The 18,750-nt window shown below is 39.2% G+C and overlaps 1 protein-coding gene and 1 pseudogene across 1 annotated transcript; one reads left to right on the top strand and one right to left on the bottom strand.

Moving 5' to 3' along the window:
- Positions 1–855: 855 nt before the first annotated feature.
- LOC119723987 lies at positions 856–7,333 on the top strand (annotated as a pseudogene).
- Positions 7,334–11,782: 4,449 nt separating this feature from the next.
- Positions 11,783–17,353, bottom strand: LOC119723543. The gene is made up of 3 exons (XM_038194247.1): positions 17,061–17,353; positions 12,998–13,332; positions 11,783–12,305 (listed from the first exon to the last, which is right to left on the bottom strand). Exons 2-3 carry the CDS (start codon positions 13,328–13,330, stop codon positions 12,015–12,017), a joined length of 624 nt encoding a protein of 207 aa, XP_038050175.1. The 5' UTR covers positions 13,331–13,332; positions 17,061–17,353; the 3' UTR covers positions 11,783–12,014.
- Between the last annotated feature and the right edge of the window lie 1,397 nt (positions 17,354–18,750).

Genomic DNA, 18,750 nt, shown 5'->3' with positions numbered 1-18,750 from the left:
TTGTTTTTGTAATAAAAGTATTTTTGTCAATCTTGTTTAAAGGACCTTGAGGAGAAAGTAAGATTAGAACGAATGAAGGACATCGTCAGCAAAACTTGCTTCGAAGGACGGTACGAATTGTAAAGTTTCACATTTTGAAATTTCTTCAAGTAGGATTAAATCACTGCATCACTTTAAATTTGCATGACTAAGAATCGTTAGTGTTGACCTTCAAAAGTCTGAAGGGATTTGTAATATACACAATTTGAAAGGTTTTAAAACAATTTTGACTTGACAATATGCATCAGAATTAAATAACTATTTCGGATCTCATTTAAAGGGAATATACATCATTTGCTTTTGCTGTCATTTTCAGAAATGGATGGAATTGGGGGGTCGGAAATATATAGCAAATATAGTTACACTGACTTTTTTGAGGTTTTGGGTTCGAAAATGCTATAAAAACCAAGAAAAACAATACTTTTCCTGTAGTCTGGTTCCCTGACTCCATTTAAGAAGAAACAGAGCAGTTTACATATATTGGGAATTGTTATGTCAGGGAACCAGTCTAGCTGGCTTGTACCCGTTCATAGGTGTGTAATCGATTGCAAACAAGTGCGATGGTCAACTGGGGCCAGTATTTGAAAAAAAGCCAGTTTTTTCCAACGCTGATCGGCCGATCAGCGTTGGAAATTGATACAAAAATACCACTTTTCTTGAAAATGACAGTACACCAGGTGCCATGATTTTACAGGATGCTTTACACTGTCATTCACTAACAGTCCAGCAAGGTATTTCAAAATGATTTGGTAGTTTTATTTTTTGATGTTTGCAAATGTTGTATTTTCCCTTTAATTTGTCTATTTTTTTTCAGAGATGGAAGCCGATGTAGAATCTCTGAAACGACAGCTTTACACCAAGGAAGTCGACCTGGCTAGGTTGGACCAGGAACTGATCAATCAACAGAGGCTCATTGTGGGGTGCATCAAAGGAATTCAGAGGGACTTTAGGTTAGTGTACATACGTAGTGGGTTCCAACTTTACAAATGTTCGCCAAGTTTTCAGTAAAGCATGCATGGGAAAAACCTAGTAGATCAAAATGTTGCACACAAACTAACAAGGGTTATGCGGGTCCGTTGCATTTGTTTAGTTCAGGCTGAAATCCATTTAGTACAAGTCCATCCTGAGAATAATCAGAACTCAGGCCACGGGTAACGCCGGATACATTTGGAGTAGCTGAAGTTTTCTCGCTGTTCATTTGAATAGCTCTTGCCCTTAACGTGAGCGTGGGTGAATTGTGATTGACTGCAGTTCTTGACTTTTTTTTCCAGATTTCCTTCTGTAGTTTTTTTTCCCAGTCTTTCTGTATAAGTCGCTATTCTAAGAACTCTGAGCAAATGTTTGCACTTGTAATATTTATTCAACACATTATTCCTAATCCACAGACATGACGTTCACAATAAATAATGTCATCCCGTCCCCCAAAGAAACTAAATACATTTTGCTCTTGATCTGTGCTTCGTTTGTGTTCAATTTGTCAATGACATTCCAGCTCAAATCGTTTTATTGTTTTTTCGATTTTGTGATTAAAGACTCATTTGTTGATTTGTTCAGGGTGATGGGAGAGAGGCAGGAAGGACGGAGACTGAGGAAGGATGACATGCAGAAGATGAACTTGATACTGGACGCCATCTTGACAGGGGCTAAAGAGGCACGGTTAGACATCACCAAAGCAGACCTGCCCCTTCATTACATTGCTCTTCCAGAGGTAAAAGCTGCGTGATTTTGCTAGACAAATGTAGGCGGTGTATAACCAAACAACTTTGAGCAACTTTCATTGCGAACTATATAATAGACTAACTTCTGTCGAACTAAAGCTAGTCAACCGTAGTTCGACTATTATGGTCGAACATTCAGTACTGGCCTGCCGAGGCCAGTGGCATCGCTGGTTAATGATGTCATAATGTGACATGATGTCGTTTAAAACAAACAACGCTCGCACGTTTCTGTTGGTGCGCATGCCTAGATCTTGGCATGAAAATCTTCCTGTTTAAGCAGGAATTCCTGTTTTTTGTTGCTCAAATTTCCGCGTTTTTATTTACTTCGAGCCTATTTTTTTTTTTTGGGGGGGCCTTTTTATGGCCTGATTTTACGTCTTTTTTCGTTCTTTTTCACAAGTTTCCTGCTTTTTTTTTACATTGAAATTCATTCTCATGCCTGGTAGATCACGAATCAAACACTAGTCGACGAAAAAGTCCTCGATCGAAACGCCCCATACAGACAAGACATTGAAACCACTAAGAGATAAACAAGGCCTATGAATGTACTGTGGAGTTTCGCTGTAGCTTTAAAAATGTAATTGAATGAACAATTTTATCTTTTTTGGCAGGATATCGTGGCACATCCAGTCAAACGAATGACAAGGCCGAGGTAAGTGTTCAAAAATGTGTTAAAAAGCCTGTTTAATTCCTTTTTAATTAATATACATACATCTGTTTTCAACTTTTTATTTTGTTCGGGCGATCTAATGTAATGGTATTTTCTTTAAATTAATGTCCAAGCATACTTGCTCCTGTCGTCAATCGCCATCTTGAAACAATAGGAGATTCCCCCAGTACGTCACCAACCTCCAGTCCCCCGGATAGCCCCTCCCAACCCCAACGTCGCGTCCCGTCCCTTGAGCTCCCCCACCCGAGCTCCAGCCCTGCCCTATCATCCCTGGGCCGGGCCTCGACGGTGCCGCTCATCGAGACCCCGCCAATAAACGGACAGGCATCAGCAACGGGAGCAGCCAACAGGAGGGCGCCGTCCGGCAGGGCCAAGATCTCTGTAGATGAGGTCGGTCTCATCACCAAGTCCCCGCGTGGTGGCTCCCAGAAAGCCCCGAACCCTAACACGAACACCTCCGCACGTAGCCCGAACCCGCCCGAAAGCTCCGAACCACTTCGGTCTCGGAGTCCTCGCGGAGTCCGTCGTTACGACGGCGGGCAGTATCATCGCCCGTGCCACCAGACCTGGCCGCCCTTGTCAAACCTCCTGCTTCCCTGAGTCCCAGGGAAACGTCCGGGTCCACACTCGTCCCTCGTCAGCCGTCAAGGAGTCCGAGTCCCGGAGGACGGAACGGCATGGCGTCTGCGAGGAAACCACGGGGGTCGGGTAAGCTTCAGGCCAGTAACGGGAACAAGGACATCTCTAAGGAAAATGACAACCCTGCCCAAGACAGCAAGCCCAAGCCGAAGAGTACCCTGACTGGGCATGGGGAATTAAATCTCGAGAAAGGTATCCGACTAAGCTTCCACTTTTTTGTTTAGATTTCAGTGTTTCTAATTGCTCATATATTTACTCTCTCGATTGCAGTGTGTTTAAAAAAAATCAGCAGCCGCATTAAAAAATGCAATTCATCCTTAACACCGCTTAATATTGATGTTATTGTTCAGTGGATTTGTTGGTTTTCATAACATACATTGTATTGTATTGCTCGTTGCTTGTTTGAGGCACAACTTTTTTTAAATTTGCGATCTTTTGCTATGAGCAGTACAATTAGATACATGTACTTTCAAAAAAATATCCACCAAAACAAAAAACAAATCACTGACAGAACCGTGCCATTTCAAAGATCACATTCATGGGTTTGGGCCCTATCGCTCAGCATGAAATAACATAAAGGGCATATGTTGAAATAATTGGTTTCGTGTCTGAAGTGACATGACTGTCTTTACCAAAAATATATCAATTGAATTTAACCGCAGCTGTTTGTACATTCCAATTGATAGGACAAATAGACAGAAGCCATGTCTCATTTTATTCCATCTGGTTACGCTATCCTCGCTTTCATGATCGCAGTTCTCCGATACTTCCACATACTGCAGTATGGTCGTTTGATTCCATAACTCCTCGGAAATACCAATTTAAATATTCATTGGGAAACCTGATTTGATTATAGTGCCACTTGCCTCCGTTTGCTGAGTGCAGCATTGTATCATATTCACATCGGTGACCCTAACATATTTACTGGGATGATACGATTGTAGTTTATGCATCGCAATGGCAAGCAGTGCGGTAAATCTGAAATACTCTTATGTGTACATGTTTGTGTGTATACTGCATCGCTTGAAAGCAGCTATAATGGTTATAAAGATCTAAGCTTATGTTTTACTTTCAAGTTTTGAAAAGCACATACAAATTCTGGGTTCTTAACACAAAAAGTGATTTGTTTTATCATTGCAAACTTGGCTGTTGGTTGCGATGACGATCAGCAGGTGTTAAACATTTTCGCCAGACAAATTGTATTGGCGATGTAGTATTATTTATAGTACAACCTTACCCTTAAAGGGAAGTACAAATACACGGACGTGTTTCCCTCAAAAGTAATGATTACATTTGCTATGCAACCGTGTACTATGTCCAGAGCAAATTGCTTTTTGACAAATGAGCCTTTCCATCAGATGAAATTACAGCGTGTTGACAAATGATGAAGATATATTTTTTTCAGAACGGCAAGATTGACTCGAAATGTAGTGCTAAACGTTGGTTGCTTTGCTTATTGTCATCAATGCGCATGAACGGTGCATGTCTAGCAAAGTGTGTTTTTGTAATGTTTTTATGTGATGTCTAACATTTAAAATGTGTGCAACATCATCTTTGTTTTCTCATTGCTCGTGCTCTATGGTGAGCTTATTTATTGTTGCTTGCTATTTTATGTTTTTAATGTTACCTCTCCCCATGTGGCTTTTGTGGTGTCGTTGCTGCGTACTCACGTCAATTTGAAAAAAAAAACCGCAGGAAAACAGCGAGGGACCCCTTTCAGCTTGAATGCCGCACATTTTTTCAGGAAAGGTTTGGCGCTTTGTTTTATCATCCAAAGTTGTGGTCGTGTCACATGTCAATTACAAGTGACAGTCTCAAGTCAGGTGACAAGATATTCGAGTGAACTGTGGCATAAACATTAATTTTCTGTTACCTCCAGCCAGACTTGTGATTCAAAAATGTTGCTGACTTGTGATTGACTTGCGATTGGCTTGTGATTAACTTGAAACTAAACTTGTAACTGACTTGTGATTGACTTGTTAGTGCCTTGTGATTGACTTGTCATGACCTGATATTTACTTGTTGGTGACTCGATGACACTTTTGGCTATTTTGCAACTGTAATATAAATTCAATAGCATTTCAAGCATGAAAGCAATATAGGTTCCATGAAGTGTTTCTAATCAACAACATGCAAGCAATATGATGCTATGAAAAGACCCCCGACTTTATTGTTTTTCGACATTAATAAAGGCATATTAGCGACTCTACATAGCAGTATTCTGACTAGTTTGTGCTCATTTGAAAGAAAACACTGAAGTCTTGATTTCGGTACAAATACATGATTACATGTTGAATATCGTCCATTTCATATAATCATTAAAACTTGAGTGCTCTCTTTTGTTGAGATGATTAGAAAAAGTCCTCACTTCATAAAATGGTTAACCAATGAGAGCCTCGGGTTTAATGCTAACTTGAAATTCCTCTATTGACTGCAGTTAAAAGCATGTTCCTTATATTCAACAGACCATCCAGCACTAATCGACAAAGAGACGGGGATGCTGGACGCCGCGACAGCACGCACCTGCTTCCCACACATCTCGGAAGAGCAGGTAAAAGGGCCAGAAATCGTGAGAAATTCTGTCTGTTAAAGATGCACTGCCGATATCTTTGCATTGCGAAGCGGTGCTGTGGTTTTCATAAATGAGTTGTTGACAGATTATCTTTAAAAATGTCCATGCACTGTTTACGATAGGAAGAGGTTCTCTGAGTGCAGGAATTCAAATTTTTCAGGCTTAGTTTTCAAACATACAAAACATAAATAGTATACAGCAGATTGGTGATTCGATTGTGTTCAGTTTGATGATAAAAGCATGAAATTAGGCACACATTCAGAGTATGTCATGGGAAACATATTTGGCTAAAGGGCCATCGCAAGCAATTTCCAAAATTTTCAAAATGGCGGCCAATGCATGTTATTCTATGATATCTTTTTTCAAAGGACAAATCTGCGATGGCCCTATGGCAAAATATATTTTCCATGACATATTCCGACTGTGTGCCAAATTTTATGCTTTTATCATCAAATGAACAATTTTATCATATTGTGCACCAATCTGCCTGACTGAAACGCATGATTACATCTAAAGTGTGAGGCTTAATGCCATTTCTTTTGAATATGTATGCCCCGTAATTATAAATGATCACCGTTTTCAACATTTTGATTGGAACCAGTTTCGTTTATACAATATTTTCATGCAACACGATTCCGTATTAACTAGTGTTGGTACAGAGATAAATCAGTCGTCAATTACGATAATATCTCTTTTATTTCTCCAAGATACGGGAACACTACCAGCAGTTCAAGAAGTACGACACGAATGGAGACTACAGTCTTGATTTTATGGAGATGACACAGGCGATCCAGTCTACGGTAGCCGATTACTACAAGCCAAGACAAATTAAGGTAAACTTTGCTAACGTTTAAAGGAAGGCTTAAACTTATACAGGGTGAGTAAAAAGGAAACCCTAATGGCAGGACCTATTTGACAATGAAGTTCTGCATGTAGCACTTTCAAAATCTGGGATATGAAAGCCCAATAAATAAGATTTCTTTTATAGTACACTAATCATTCAAATCGCTCATGTACTTTTTAAGTTACGAAATTTTAAACGCAAACACCGTTTTAAAGTTCTGTCCAGGGATAACAAAAAAGGTAACTGTTCTTTCAGCAAAACGAAAACGGTTCACATAGGGATGTATGTGACAATCTGATGCACTGATATCACTTACTGAGCAAATCCCATTGGAATTGGTGAAACCCCATAGCCTTTTACAATCTATTATATCTCTGGTTTGCATGAACGAATTTCCATGGCATTTTCACTGATTATACACAAGAGTATAATTAATATGCTCCATCAAGATGGAATACTCATGTTAAGTTGTTTTTGAGAAATTAAAGGATATCTGCTTGCACAACTTTGTTTGAGACACCCTGAATATTATTTAAAAAACAGCAGTGGGCAACTGGTGAATTATGTACGGTAATAAGTTTAATGTGTTTTCGTTTGCACAGGAGGCAATGGTGGAAATCGACGTGGATCAGTCTGGCTCCGTGGACTTCTACGAGTACCTAGGCGTCTCCACCATGCTGATGATGAAGATAGGTAAATCGGAAATCTTCCGCAGCAGCATGGTCAAGCACGCCGGGGGATCCATATCAAAAGTCTGCTCAATACAGTGAAGATGATGACTCTGCCAGAATAGAACAGCATTACAAGAAGCCTTTTCGGAGTTCCAACTGCGCATTCATAACCTGTGACAACGCGAATTGTTTGTCTCAAATGGCCTTTGACATCATCGCGCCACTGACTTTACAAAAAGGCTGTTTGTGCATTGTGGGTACTGTCAAAGGGCATTTGAGACAAACAATGTGCGTTGTCACAGGTTACGAATGCGCGCAGTTGGAACTCCGAAAAGGCTTATACCCCTTTAGATAAATTCCCAATAAGCATTGGAACCGAGGCAACAGTGCTATCTTGTGTTGAGAGGACTAAAAAAAGAAGAGGCCCTCAATGCATACAGTGACTTAGCACTGAGAGCCGCGGTTTCCATGCTAATTTGAAATTCGTCTATAGACCATGTGCAACTTGAATTGAGCTGCTCAGCACAGGAATCTGCTAATCACGGAAAACATGCTTAGAAAGGCAGGTTACCAACGAAACAATCGTGTAATTTGTATTACATGTACTGGTTCTCGGGTATTTTCTGCTTATTAACTCCATCAATTTATTGGCCCATATATATTTCACATTCATGAAAAATAGTGTTTAGCAAATTTATACATATACGCTGAGCAAAAATCAGCTGATAACCAATTACCGTGCAACTATTCCTAAGATGGAACTTTTGCGTCGGGGTGATGTAAATCAATGTTGGGTTTTGCCCTTCACCGACGTATAAACACTGATTACTCAGTGTGTTACCTCCCGAGAGAAAATTGTGTAAGCTCGGTGGTCGAGTGGTAAGACGTCTGCACTAGAAAGCAGGAGGTCGTGGATTCGAGTCCCACCCGAGTGGACATCAAGCCGCGGGATAATCCGGTTAAAGGAAATGGCATATCTGTTGTGGTGTTATCAAGATTATACTGTATTTTTAAAGGCGTGCCAATGTTTATTAATGGTTGAACTGCATTTCCGGTGTTGGTTATTTTGTTTTGTCTTGATCGAGTATTGTTCTGTTTTCTACTATGCTCACCATACAAGAAATGTTTTCAATCAGCTTATGGTAAATTTTATACACAGATTGAATAGTATTAGTGTAAATGAGTGGCTACGTAAAGATTGTGTTATTTTACACAAAGTGTTCCCCTCATTTTGGCTGAGAAGTCTGTCAGAGCATTTTTTACACACTCAGGCAGAATGTTTTTGTGTGTGTCATGATCCAGATGTAATTGAACAATCAAATCTTATGTTTGCGATAACCCAAATATTTTTTTTTGTAATGAATTAGGTGAAGTGTGTCTCTTAGAGTGTCATTTCTAAACCTGAATTTCTCTTTGCGGATGGAAAAAAAACTTTACTCTATCATGCACATCTACCGAACGCATTTGCTCCATTTTCATTATTAAAAGAGCGTTCCCTTCGTAGTACTGAAACTAAATTCGTGATGGTTGCTTGTAACCAGTTCACTGAGTGTTGAGTATTGTTTTTCCCCCAAAAGTGAAGCATGTAAATATATATTAAATTCAAGCACATCTCATTGCAATTTGCGATCCCGTTGAAATGAAGGGGTTGGTGCGAAACCTCCTTAATGATGAATGGTGCACAATTTAGAAACACATTTTAAGGAAAATGCTATTTTGAGGCGGTGAAAAAAAATACGGTTAGATATTGTGTCCATGTATGAAACGAGGGCAGAGATTTAAAAAAATACTTCATGTTTATTTTGTGAAGCAGATTTTAATTTCTTTTGATAAACTTAATTTTGTATTAAAAAGTATCAAAGATTTCTTTGAAGCAGCATATCATACACACGGCCTGAGTGATCGAAAACAAAGCTTGGTGTCCGGGGCAGCATTATATCTGTTCACAGCATTATTTGGCAAGCTAAAGACTGTTGAGTGTGTATTTATTAGGTTCGAACGCTGGAGTAAAAGAATAATACTATGATGCATTTACAACTTCAAATACCATTCGTATCATTATTAGTTGTGTGTACCGGTAGGTTGATTTTACCGGTTCACCAGATCATCGGGCCATCGTACCGAGTTGTGTGCCGAACATTCGGACCGATCTGACCGTATAACGGGCAACCGAATGAAACCATACATCATTGATTTGTTCGCGTCCGATTTCACCGGATCCAAATGCACCGCACGCAACTTCTTAACCAATCAGATTCATGAGGGAAGTCACATGGTTGTCATCATATGACTGGTCATCTGTGACTGATCATCATGTGACCCATCGGCATTGGGCATGCGCAATGGTAACGTAGCGGTCTAACCGCAACGGTGAAAAAAACAACGTATACCGGTGATGGATGATCCGGGAAACCGGTAAAATCGGGAATGTGTGTGCGGGCTTTAGTGTTTGATTGAACAAAATGTCTGCCTGCTAGCTCGCACCAGCACTTTGGAGTTCGTTCAGAATATAATACCAGTATAATTCCTTCTCATTTTGGTCATTGTCTCTGGTCATCCATGCGTTTGATGACCCTGTTCAGGGTAGTTAGTTAACTACAATGTGCTGGTATCTAATCAGCAATGTTTTTATGCTGCTCTTAAGCTTTTGCTTGTAAAAACAAACAAACATTGACTTAAGTTTTGAAAAGTGCGGTTCACATTGCTCGGCAAGGTCATTTCGTTGCCATGAGGAAATTGTCCAATGAACCACTCTGAGAGCAAACAACAAAGCAATACTCAGAAAGTGAAATGTCGAACTCTAAAAATGTATTTCATATTCCAATTTAAAATGACATTTGTTATATAACTGTATCTTTTAAAGTATAAACATTATATATATATTACAATTCAGAAACGTGACATCTTGGAATGTATAGTACGATATATTACTCAAAACGTGACAAGGGGCATATGTGTCGGTCAACTAAAATACTGTCCTCTTTTTGTGCAGTGATGCGTGACTGAAATGAAATAAAACACATTTTGTGTTTAGGTGTTTAGGCCAAGGAAATGGAGTATTTGCAAAAATCAAACATTTTCAAAATTGACTTCATGGTTTTGTAATTATTTAAAAAATAGACCGATTTTTTTTTTTTTTGGGGGGGGGGGACATACTGTATGTACGCATCTTTCATGACAGTGCATAATAGGCTACTGGCACTGTCAATGGTTTAATTACATTACATATTAGAAGCAGTATGCACGTATAACACAACCTGGAAAAGATAATATAACACAACATGAAATAGATGTTTATTCGTAAATATATATACACAATACTATTTAAATACATGCACCTTTACGATACTGCTCCCACGTAATACCAGTGCAAATTAGCTCATATGTATCCCTTGAAATGTACACAATATTTTTCAGATCTAGGTCTATATGCATTGCACGGTCTGTGTTTTTCATCCTTGATGCCATTAACATAAAACAGAATCGCAAAATCCAATGGGGAGGCCCAGATGTCACATCGACGGATAATAATGAGCTCCGCACACACAGCCGTGCACTTGTGTGTGAATTCCCAATTATAGTTACACCTGTTAAGTTTAGGCAAAGGGATTATGTGTGGCTTGTGTGATGACCGTGACTTTGGTTGGAAGCACCCGATCTCATCATCATTCAATATGCCGATTGATTGTGGCGAGTTAGCTTTCCTACAGATAAAGGCGCGCCGTGGATTATTTTAATTAAAATTAGTTGCAGTCGAGACCACACGTCTGAATCACATTGTGGCTGAGTTTAAAACATCTGATCGGTGCGCATGAAACAACATGAATAAGATATTACATTTGTAAACTTAGAGAATATATCAGAAAGAGGTTAAGATTGTTTTTTTTTTGCAATTTACCCATAATATCCATTACAGTAAGATTATTTTAACCAGGCTTTAAGAATCACTGAACTGAAGCAAAACCAATTGTTCTTAGTTCTGCTAACAAAGGATATGTACGCCCATGTTAACAATTCTATAATAGTAATCATCATGTTATTCATGTACGAAAGTGCACAATCCAAAATTCCTTGTTAAACGTGAAAACACTCGTTGTAATCACAATTTTGCAATATTTAAAAACAAATGAAAAAATGCTTATGGCGAGCTAGGTCGTGAATTGGACTTACATCTGGCCTTGGGTATATCAAAACTCTTTTTGCTTATTGCACAATTTCATAAGGCGTAATTTCTCGTCCGTGACGACTATAACTGCAACCTGATCGCCTCCCGAGACTGAGGTTTCAGCAATGCTGGTTTGATATTCGATATTCGATACTACATACGTTTCTACAGTGAATGTGAGAGTTTTAGCTTGATATTCGGTATCGTACATTCGAATATGACTGTTTTCATCCTCCCATGGACTTAATACACGGTTAATCTGCCTGCACCGTGAAGTTAAAATAGCTCATAATGTAAACGGGAAAATATTTGGGGGAATTGTACCTTTGATGATACAAACATGGCATTTGGCACAAAGAGTATGTCATGAGAAAGATATTTGGCTACAGGGCCATCGCATATTTGTCCTTTGAAAAAAGGTAGAGATCGAAACAAGCAATTTTCCTTTTTTTTTTTAAATGGCAGCCATTGCTTGTTATTCTACCTATAATTTTTCAAAGGACAAATCTGTGATGGCCCTATAGCCAAATATCTATCTCATACTAATACTATGATTGTGTGCCAAGTACGCCATGCTTGCATCATCAAAGGTACAATCCCATCACCTATCTTCTCTACTAATTCGTGTATACAAAGACGAAAAAAAAACTCACATAGAAAATGCGTCCAATATCAAAGAAAGTTTTATGTCATATTTCATGGCGTGGATTTCTCGCTCAGTCGACCGAAGTCTAGCGGGTACCGCTCCGGTAGGCTCTCCCGCACGGACTGGACGGCGCACCAGTCCACGCGTAACTGGTCCACGATGTCTGCCATCTTGTTGTCGAGTCGGCCTGGGCTTTGGTACTGCGCGTCTCGCACCGTCTGGAAGGCGTCCGCTATCCGCTCCACGGAATCCCTGAGGTGGTTGAGGTTGGCTTCCATGGTGTATCGGTCCTCCTTGGCCACTGAGAAGTCGCTGGAGATTTTCAGGATGGCCCTCGATTCCTAGATCGAAAGACATGATTTATTGAATGAGGTTTGTTGGTACGAAGGTACGAAGAGCAGAAAATAGTGCATAAACAAATCAGCTTGGAATCACCCACGAGAAATACAGATCGCATGATTACTTTGCTCGTGGTAACCCGGTTGGCTAGCACAATTCCTTGCTAGGCACGTAAAAGTGTGGGGGAACTATCACTATAAAAAGACTCGTCATATAGACACACATAGGTGATGGGTTGTGCCTTTGATGATGCAAGGGAGGCATTTGCACACGGTCAGAGAATGTTATGAGAAAATATTGGCTATTTTGACAGTTTTGAAAATTGCTTGTTATTCTACCTACATCTTTTTTCAAAGGACAAATCTGCGATGATCCTACAGCAACTATACCTTTTTTGAGACATACTCTGACTGTGTGCCAAATGCCATATCATCAAAGGCACAATTCCCCTAATATTTCTCCTATATGCCCCACTAGTATGGTTTTGGAAAGTGGAAGTTATAGAGTGGTTTGTCAGTATGGGCACACAGTGAAAAACGACTCTACTCCTTATGAAATCAGGCAATGTTACCACCAATCTGTAGGCCTATTTGAGTTGGCTTTGAGAGATACATGTAAGTGAATTTTATATTCAACGAACCGTTAGAATTGGCGTATAGTGAGACTTTATTGCCAACTGTGACAGCACACTTACATTTTCCATAATCTGAAACAACTCTGGGAAGGTCTTCTTCACCGCGGCGTCAGTATCTGGTCTCTTTTCAAGACGCCGATACAGCCGCTCCTGAAGAACGATCAGTGGGGCAATGGCTCTGAGCAGCCTTCCAAGCCTGTAGTGCCGAGTAACGGCTGCAAGGGTGGGCTTGGTCTCCACAGCCTCTTCGCAACTGTTGCTGTTGGTCTCTGTCTTGGTGGCACATGTTGCTTCCTGGTGGTTCTTTAGGCAGATGGCCAAGGATACCGAAGACTCGTACAGACGCTTGGGGGCGGGTCTCAGGGACTGCACGAAGGCTCCGTTTTGTGACATCTCTACACAGAAAGAAAGTAACAAAGTATTCACGTTAAGACTTGAAGGTGAGAAGTGAGGTTTGAAATAAAAAAGGAAGCTTGTTTTGACGCTTGTATTTGAGTTAAGAACGTTTCGTTGGAAGCTTTGACGTCACTGCGACCCGAAATGTTGACTAAGCTGTTGATTGATCAATATGGATGCCGAGTTTTTGTAATACCACAGCGGGTTACCGAAGACCCGATAGAAGGCGCCTGCTGAATGGTCAGAATCTTGAGGTCAAGACGCAGTCTTGGTTTGCATAATTAATCGCCGAATCTGCGCGAATATCATAGACGCTTGTCTGCAAGCCGATATTCCATAGACTAGCCGATGGCCAAATCAAAACATGCACAGCGATCGATGGATAGTACATTGGCGCTTTTATCGTGTCAGCGAGTGACCTTGGCGACAAAACTACCCGCATCTACTGCCTGGTTACCAACCGAAACGGCGTTAAAACTGCAGTAAAAACCACACTAATGGTTCACCAGACGTGTTATGTTTAATCTGGTTGTAGCTTTTCGAATAGCTTTACAAGAGTAAAAGTGTGTACTTTTTGCTTCTCAACTTTGCGTCACACAGTGCATAACATAATGGTTTCACGTAATGTTTACTAAAACTGCAAAGTACTTTTGCAGTGTGCACATAGTTATTGTTCCTTAACACCAATAAAAAAAACAGCTGAGGAAATTCAGTGCAATATCACTCTGTTACTTCAACTCTTAAAGCTAGTTATCTTTGATTTTGTTATCCTTTTTGTTAATATGTTTAGAGGGTTGCCCCCCCCCTTCCGATGGGGAGCAGTGAGTTAGAACGCGTTGATAAGACAAACTTTGGAGTGTGTCCGCCACTTGAAAGCCTTTGAAATTGCCGTTGAAATATTTTATGTTAAACGTTGACACAAACACAAAATCCTGGTATTCATTATGCATATTTTGCTCATTTTTTTTTATGTAGGTCTATTTGGTACTGGGTTGTAAATTTTAACTGCATGAAAACAAAAAAAAAAGAAAGAACATGTTCTTCATATCATATGGAAATCCCTGTACTGAAATGATCCATGCTATCAGAAGAAATGCACGTTTTACTAAAATAACTTATTTTTACAGCTGTCCATGGAATGCTCATTAGAAGCTATTGAGCCGAGTGAGTATTACAGATTATGCACATGGGCATTCAAATACAATTGATATTTAACCATTTGAGACAAGAATGAAACACTGTTTTTACTGTCAGATTGTGCGTTTTGAATATGAGGAACAAGTCAAACCTTTTTCCCCTGAAATATTAATGGCGATTTTTGTCTATTTTACTTTGCAAGCTTTCGTTCGTTCATGGAGGTGGGAAAACGTTCATGTTTCATTGTATTTAAAGGGTATTCACCAGCTTGTAGAACGGTAAATGATCAGTGGTGGACAGCCGAATTTCGTGATCTTCTTTTAAAATTAAAATAGACAAAACTTGGGAACAGAGTATGCAAATAACGTAACGTTTTCACAGTTAGTCAATAACATGTACTTGATCCCAATGTTATTTTTATGACATGGAGAGAACTACATATTTTTCAAAACATTCTTTTTCTAATTGAGTCGCTTTCCTTGTGGACTCACCATATCCCAAAATGGCGTCGTCGCTTCGACTATATTCACTTAATATATGGCCTATTTGGTAGACTTAGTACCAGGAACGGTTGTGCGAGGCTAATGTGTATCTATGGTCCAGGTAACATGTAGAAACTACTATTAAAAAAAATGCACTTTGTTCCCGATAATGCAATAGCAAAGTTTCCTATAAAACGAGGCCACTGCATATTTGGTAATCTGTTGCACTTTGTTCCTGATAATGCAACAATTGACTTAAACACGAAAGACACCAGAAAAGACAATACGTCTCGATGTATCTAAACAAAATGCACAGTCAGACACTATCTCAACTAAATACACTCGAGAAAAAGTAAGAAGAACAAAAACAGCCGTGTCGTTTATCCATTTTAACTGCACAGTTAAAACCAGATGTGCTTTTGTGTAGTTGACTTTATTTTTTGCCAAAACCAAAAGTGTGTTTACGCGTTTTGAAAACAAACAGACAGCCGTGATTTTTTTTCTTCTCCCGCTTCACATGAATCGATAGACAGATCGACATAACATGAATTAATATGACATTACAGGACCTTTCAAAACATGAGTAACTATGTTCCGTTAAATGCATCTGTTGTGCTTACTGACGTTTGTCGCTGCAGGGTGAATCGCAGTGTTTTACTAAACAGGGTTGGTGCTTTAAATGACGCCAACCTTCACTGCCTCTGTTGTCGAACATGCTATGCTTTTAATTGATAGGGACATGCAGCGGTTTCGAGATTGCTCCTATCCATGGAAAGGTCCTCAGCATTTTAAAGGTTCTGCCTCAAACGTTTAACATTTCAAGAATTGGCCAGGTTGCCCTTACCATAAAAGAGGTCTTTTCCATTCTATTTTTTTCTTTAAATGTGTGCATTCAAATTATGATTTTCATTTTAATTAAATTATACACATTTCTTTCTTACTCTCTATTTTCATACGTATCAATGTAAAGTTGTTTTGATTGTGTACTGTATTTATAATTTCTCCGCGGGTGGCGACCCATATTTTGTTTTTTAATCAACCACAATAATTATGATAATTTCATCAAATTGTATATAATATGTACAATTGGATGAATAATAATGACAATAATAATAATAATAATTAAATACTTTTAAAATAAATATTAATAATATTTGACGAATATGTTTTAATAATACAAAATTTGCAATTCCAATTCAATCTTTTAATCAAATAAAAATTCTCACCTATACTGTCTGCGCCAAATTTCACAATACAATTACAACGAATTTACACAGATTTTTTAGGGGGTATAATGTCCTTGTAAAGATAATTTCAATTATGGAAAAAAATGTTGCTCTTCGTTTGCCAACGATCTTGGGTTGTGGACTTTGGTCGGTAAAACTCTCACTGATTGTCATCACAAACACCGTTGTGTTTACATAACTGATTAAACATTTATACATTTACCAATAGTCCTTGCGAAAACAGGCTACATTTAAAAAAGGATCAATTGATAAATGAGCTCCAATTTTATATTGTCAGACTAAAATGACATAGCATTTAAAACAAAACCAGTGCTGACCGTTAAGTGTAACAGTGTATCATTTGGAAGAATAAAACCGAATCAACTGTTGAGTAAAATTGAAATTATCCTGACTAAAACTCGTACATTTAACGCCGAGTTTATATTGGTTTACAGTTTGACAATGACACGTACGGTTTTTCATCTTCACAATCGGGGAAAAATTGCACAAAACCTTCCGAGTAATATTCCTTACTGCGTGAAATAAAAAAAAAACCAGATCATTTCTTAAGGCTATTGTCATAAAAGAGTCAAATTTCTCTCAATCTACAGAATTGTAGCAAGCTTCAAATGAATATTTTAATCTAAACACGATAGCCCAGGGGCTGTACAGCCCTCTCATATAGCGGATCACTAAAAGTACAGAGTGTTATCATGCAGGACATATTCTCTCTGTCTGCATGACACCACCACAGATGAGAGTCGAAATCTAAGACGAATAGGCCGACACAGTTGACGAAAGAGATGCTCGTCTATGAGACTCCGTGGAACTATTAAAGAGAAATACAAAACATTCTGAATTCGTATGACGAAAATGACTTACCTTTTTATCAGATATAAAATCGGCTTAATTGTTAAACCGATGTACGATCTGGAAACGATGCGTGAATGCCAGACAGACAGCAGATTGAACCACAACACGTCACCTCACCTATATACACGTACGATTCGGTGGGTAATTATTATGAAAATGCTATGAACGGTTCAGTGACATTCGAATATCTACGCGTTACCTTCGTATACACGGTGCGTTGTCGAGGAGGATAATTATAATACTGTGACTTGCTGCGTGCAGGGCGATATTACAATGACCAGTGGCTGAACACTGATTGTTCTGCGGTGCATTGCCATTAGACTTTAGAACGGAATATTGCGCACGCCGCGCATTATAATAACCTTACCTGAGCACCAGCATAAAACAGTCTATCATTTTGTGTGTGATGTCAGTGGTCCATATTATATCGTATGGTACAAAAGCGAGGCGCAGAGTGTCATTTTATCAACAGCGTGATATTTGAACCCATAGTGACCTGTCCTAGATTGGACATCGGAAGAGAAATTATTCTGCATCACCCGCCACACAAAATATCACTAGCTTTGAGACGAAAAAAAAAAAAAAGGAAGGAAAAAAACAGACACGTTGTTGGTCCGGGGGGGGGGGGGGGGGGGGGGGGGAGGGGGGGAGGGACCGGGATTAACAAATGATTGCCGCCCCCATGGGTTGAGTACAGTATAATAGTGGGCATTTTAAACCCTTATTCGAAAACTGTGCTGTCAATTCAAATTTCTACTCAAGATGATCGACTTAAGAACACACCAATGACACCAACGTACGCCCCCATCATATGTCTGTACATATACTATACTCGACGAAGTTTGCACAGATAAGACGCTGCTATGAACGGACATAGCGCCCTCTCGTTTTGGGACAAAGAATAATTTTATGTTGAATGATGTCAACAATTTGGGCCTCTCAAGCGCTGACATTTATGTGAAATTAATAATGATAATCTAAATAAAGATGTTACTTTTCTTTTTACACTGGAGTTGCCTGAACTAAGCATACCGATGTCGTTTTTAAGTTGTCTATTGTGTCGTCTTGAAGTTGGCATTGTAGAACAAGCACACAAGGTTATTGATAAGAGTTGGTATAAATAAAACAACGGAAGTTTATGCAACGCAGTTTATGCAACTTCCTACTCCCCTTAAACGTATGAAAACTATTTGACATCCTTTTTTGTGTGGTTTATTTCATTGAAAAGTGCACTTCTTCATAGTTTTCCATGTTTTTCTGGACAACTGAGGGCGCCGTTGCTGTGATGTCATTTCAGGAAGACACTGCTCAGTTCAGCGGTTTTCTGTTCAAATAATAATTGTGAACCAACATTTTGCTCATTGAAAACAGTCGTGAGAAAGGTCTGCTCACTGGTTTTCTGCCATGTACTGACCCAACAACACAGCACCAAAGAAAAGAAAAATGTTCGACAGCAAAATGTCAAAAATTCTAGTAACTTTTTGTGCTGAAATAGCTGTAACATTGCGGTTCTGCCCGGAACGACATCACAGTTTTGCTGATGAGTATGGACATTCGCATTGGCATAAAAACAAAAAGGCACCAAAAATACCCTTGAAAATGGTCAAAGCTAATATTGAAACCAGGGTTAAATGGGACACAAAGGTGCATTTTCAAGGAGTGCATAAAAAAATTACACTGCATGACCCCTTTAATTCTC

The sequence above is a fragment of the Patiria miniata genome, unplaced genomic scaffold (assembly GCF_015706575.1).
Source record: "Patiria miniata isolate m_02_andy unplaced genomic scaffold, ASM1570657v1 HiC_scaffold_17, whole genome shotgun sequence".
NCBI classification, from domain to species: domain Eukaryota; kingdom Metazoa; phylum Echinodermata; class Asteroidea; order Valvatida; family Asterinidae; genus Patiria; species Patiria miniata.
Note: the sequence above shows the minus strand (reverse complement) of the source record. Positions and strands in the feature narration are given on the sequence as shown.

Excerpts from the sequence above, each read along its gene's own strand:
- LOC119723543 (XM_038194247.1), bottom strand. The coding sequence starts at position 13,330 with ATGTCACAAAACGGAGCCTTCGTGCAGTCCCTGAGACCCGCCCCCAAG. Across the intron at positions 12,306-12,997 it reads TGTTTCAGATTATGGAAAAT|GAATCGAGGGCCATCCTGAA; the intron begins GTAAGTGTGCTG and ends CTTTCGATCTAG.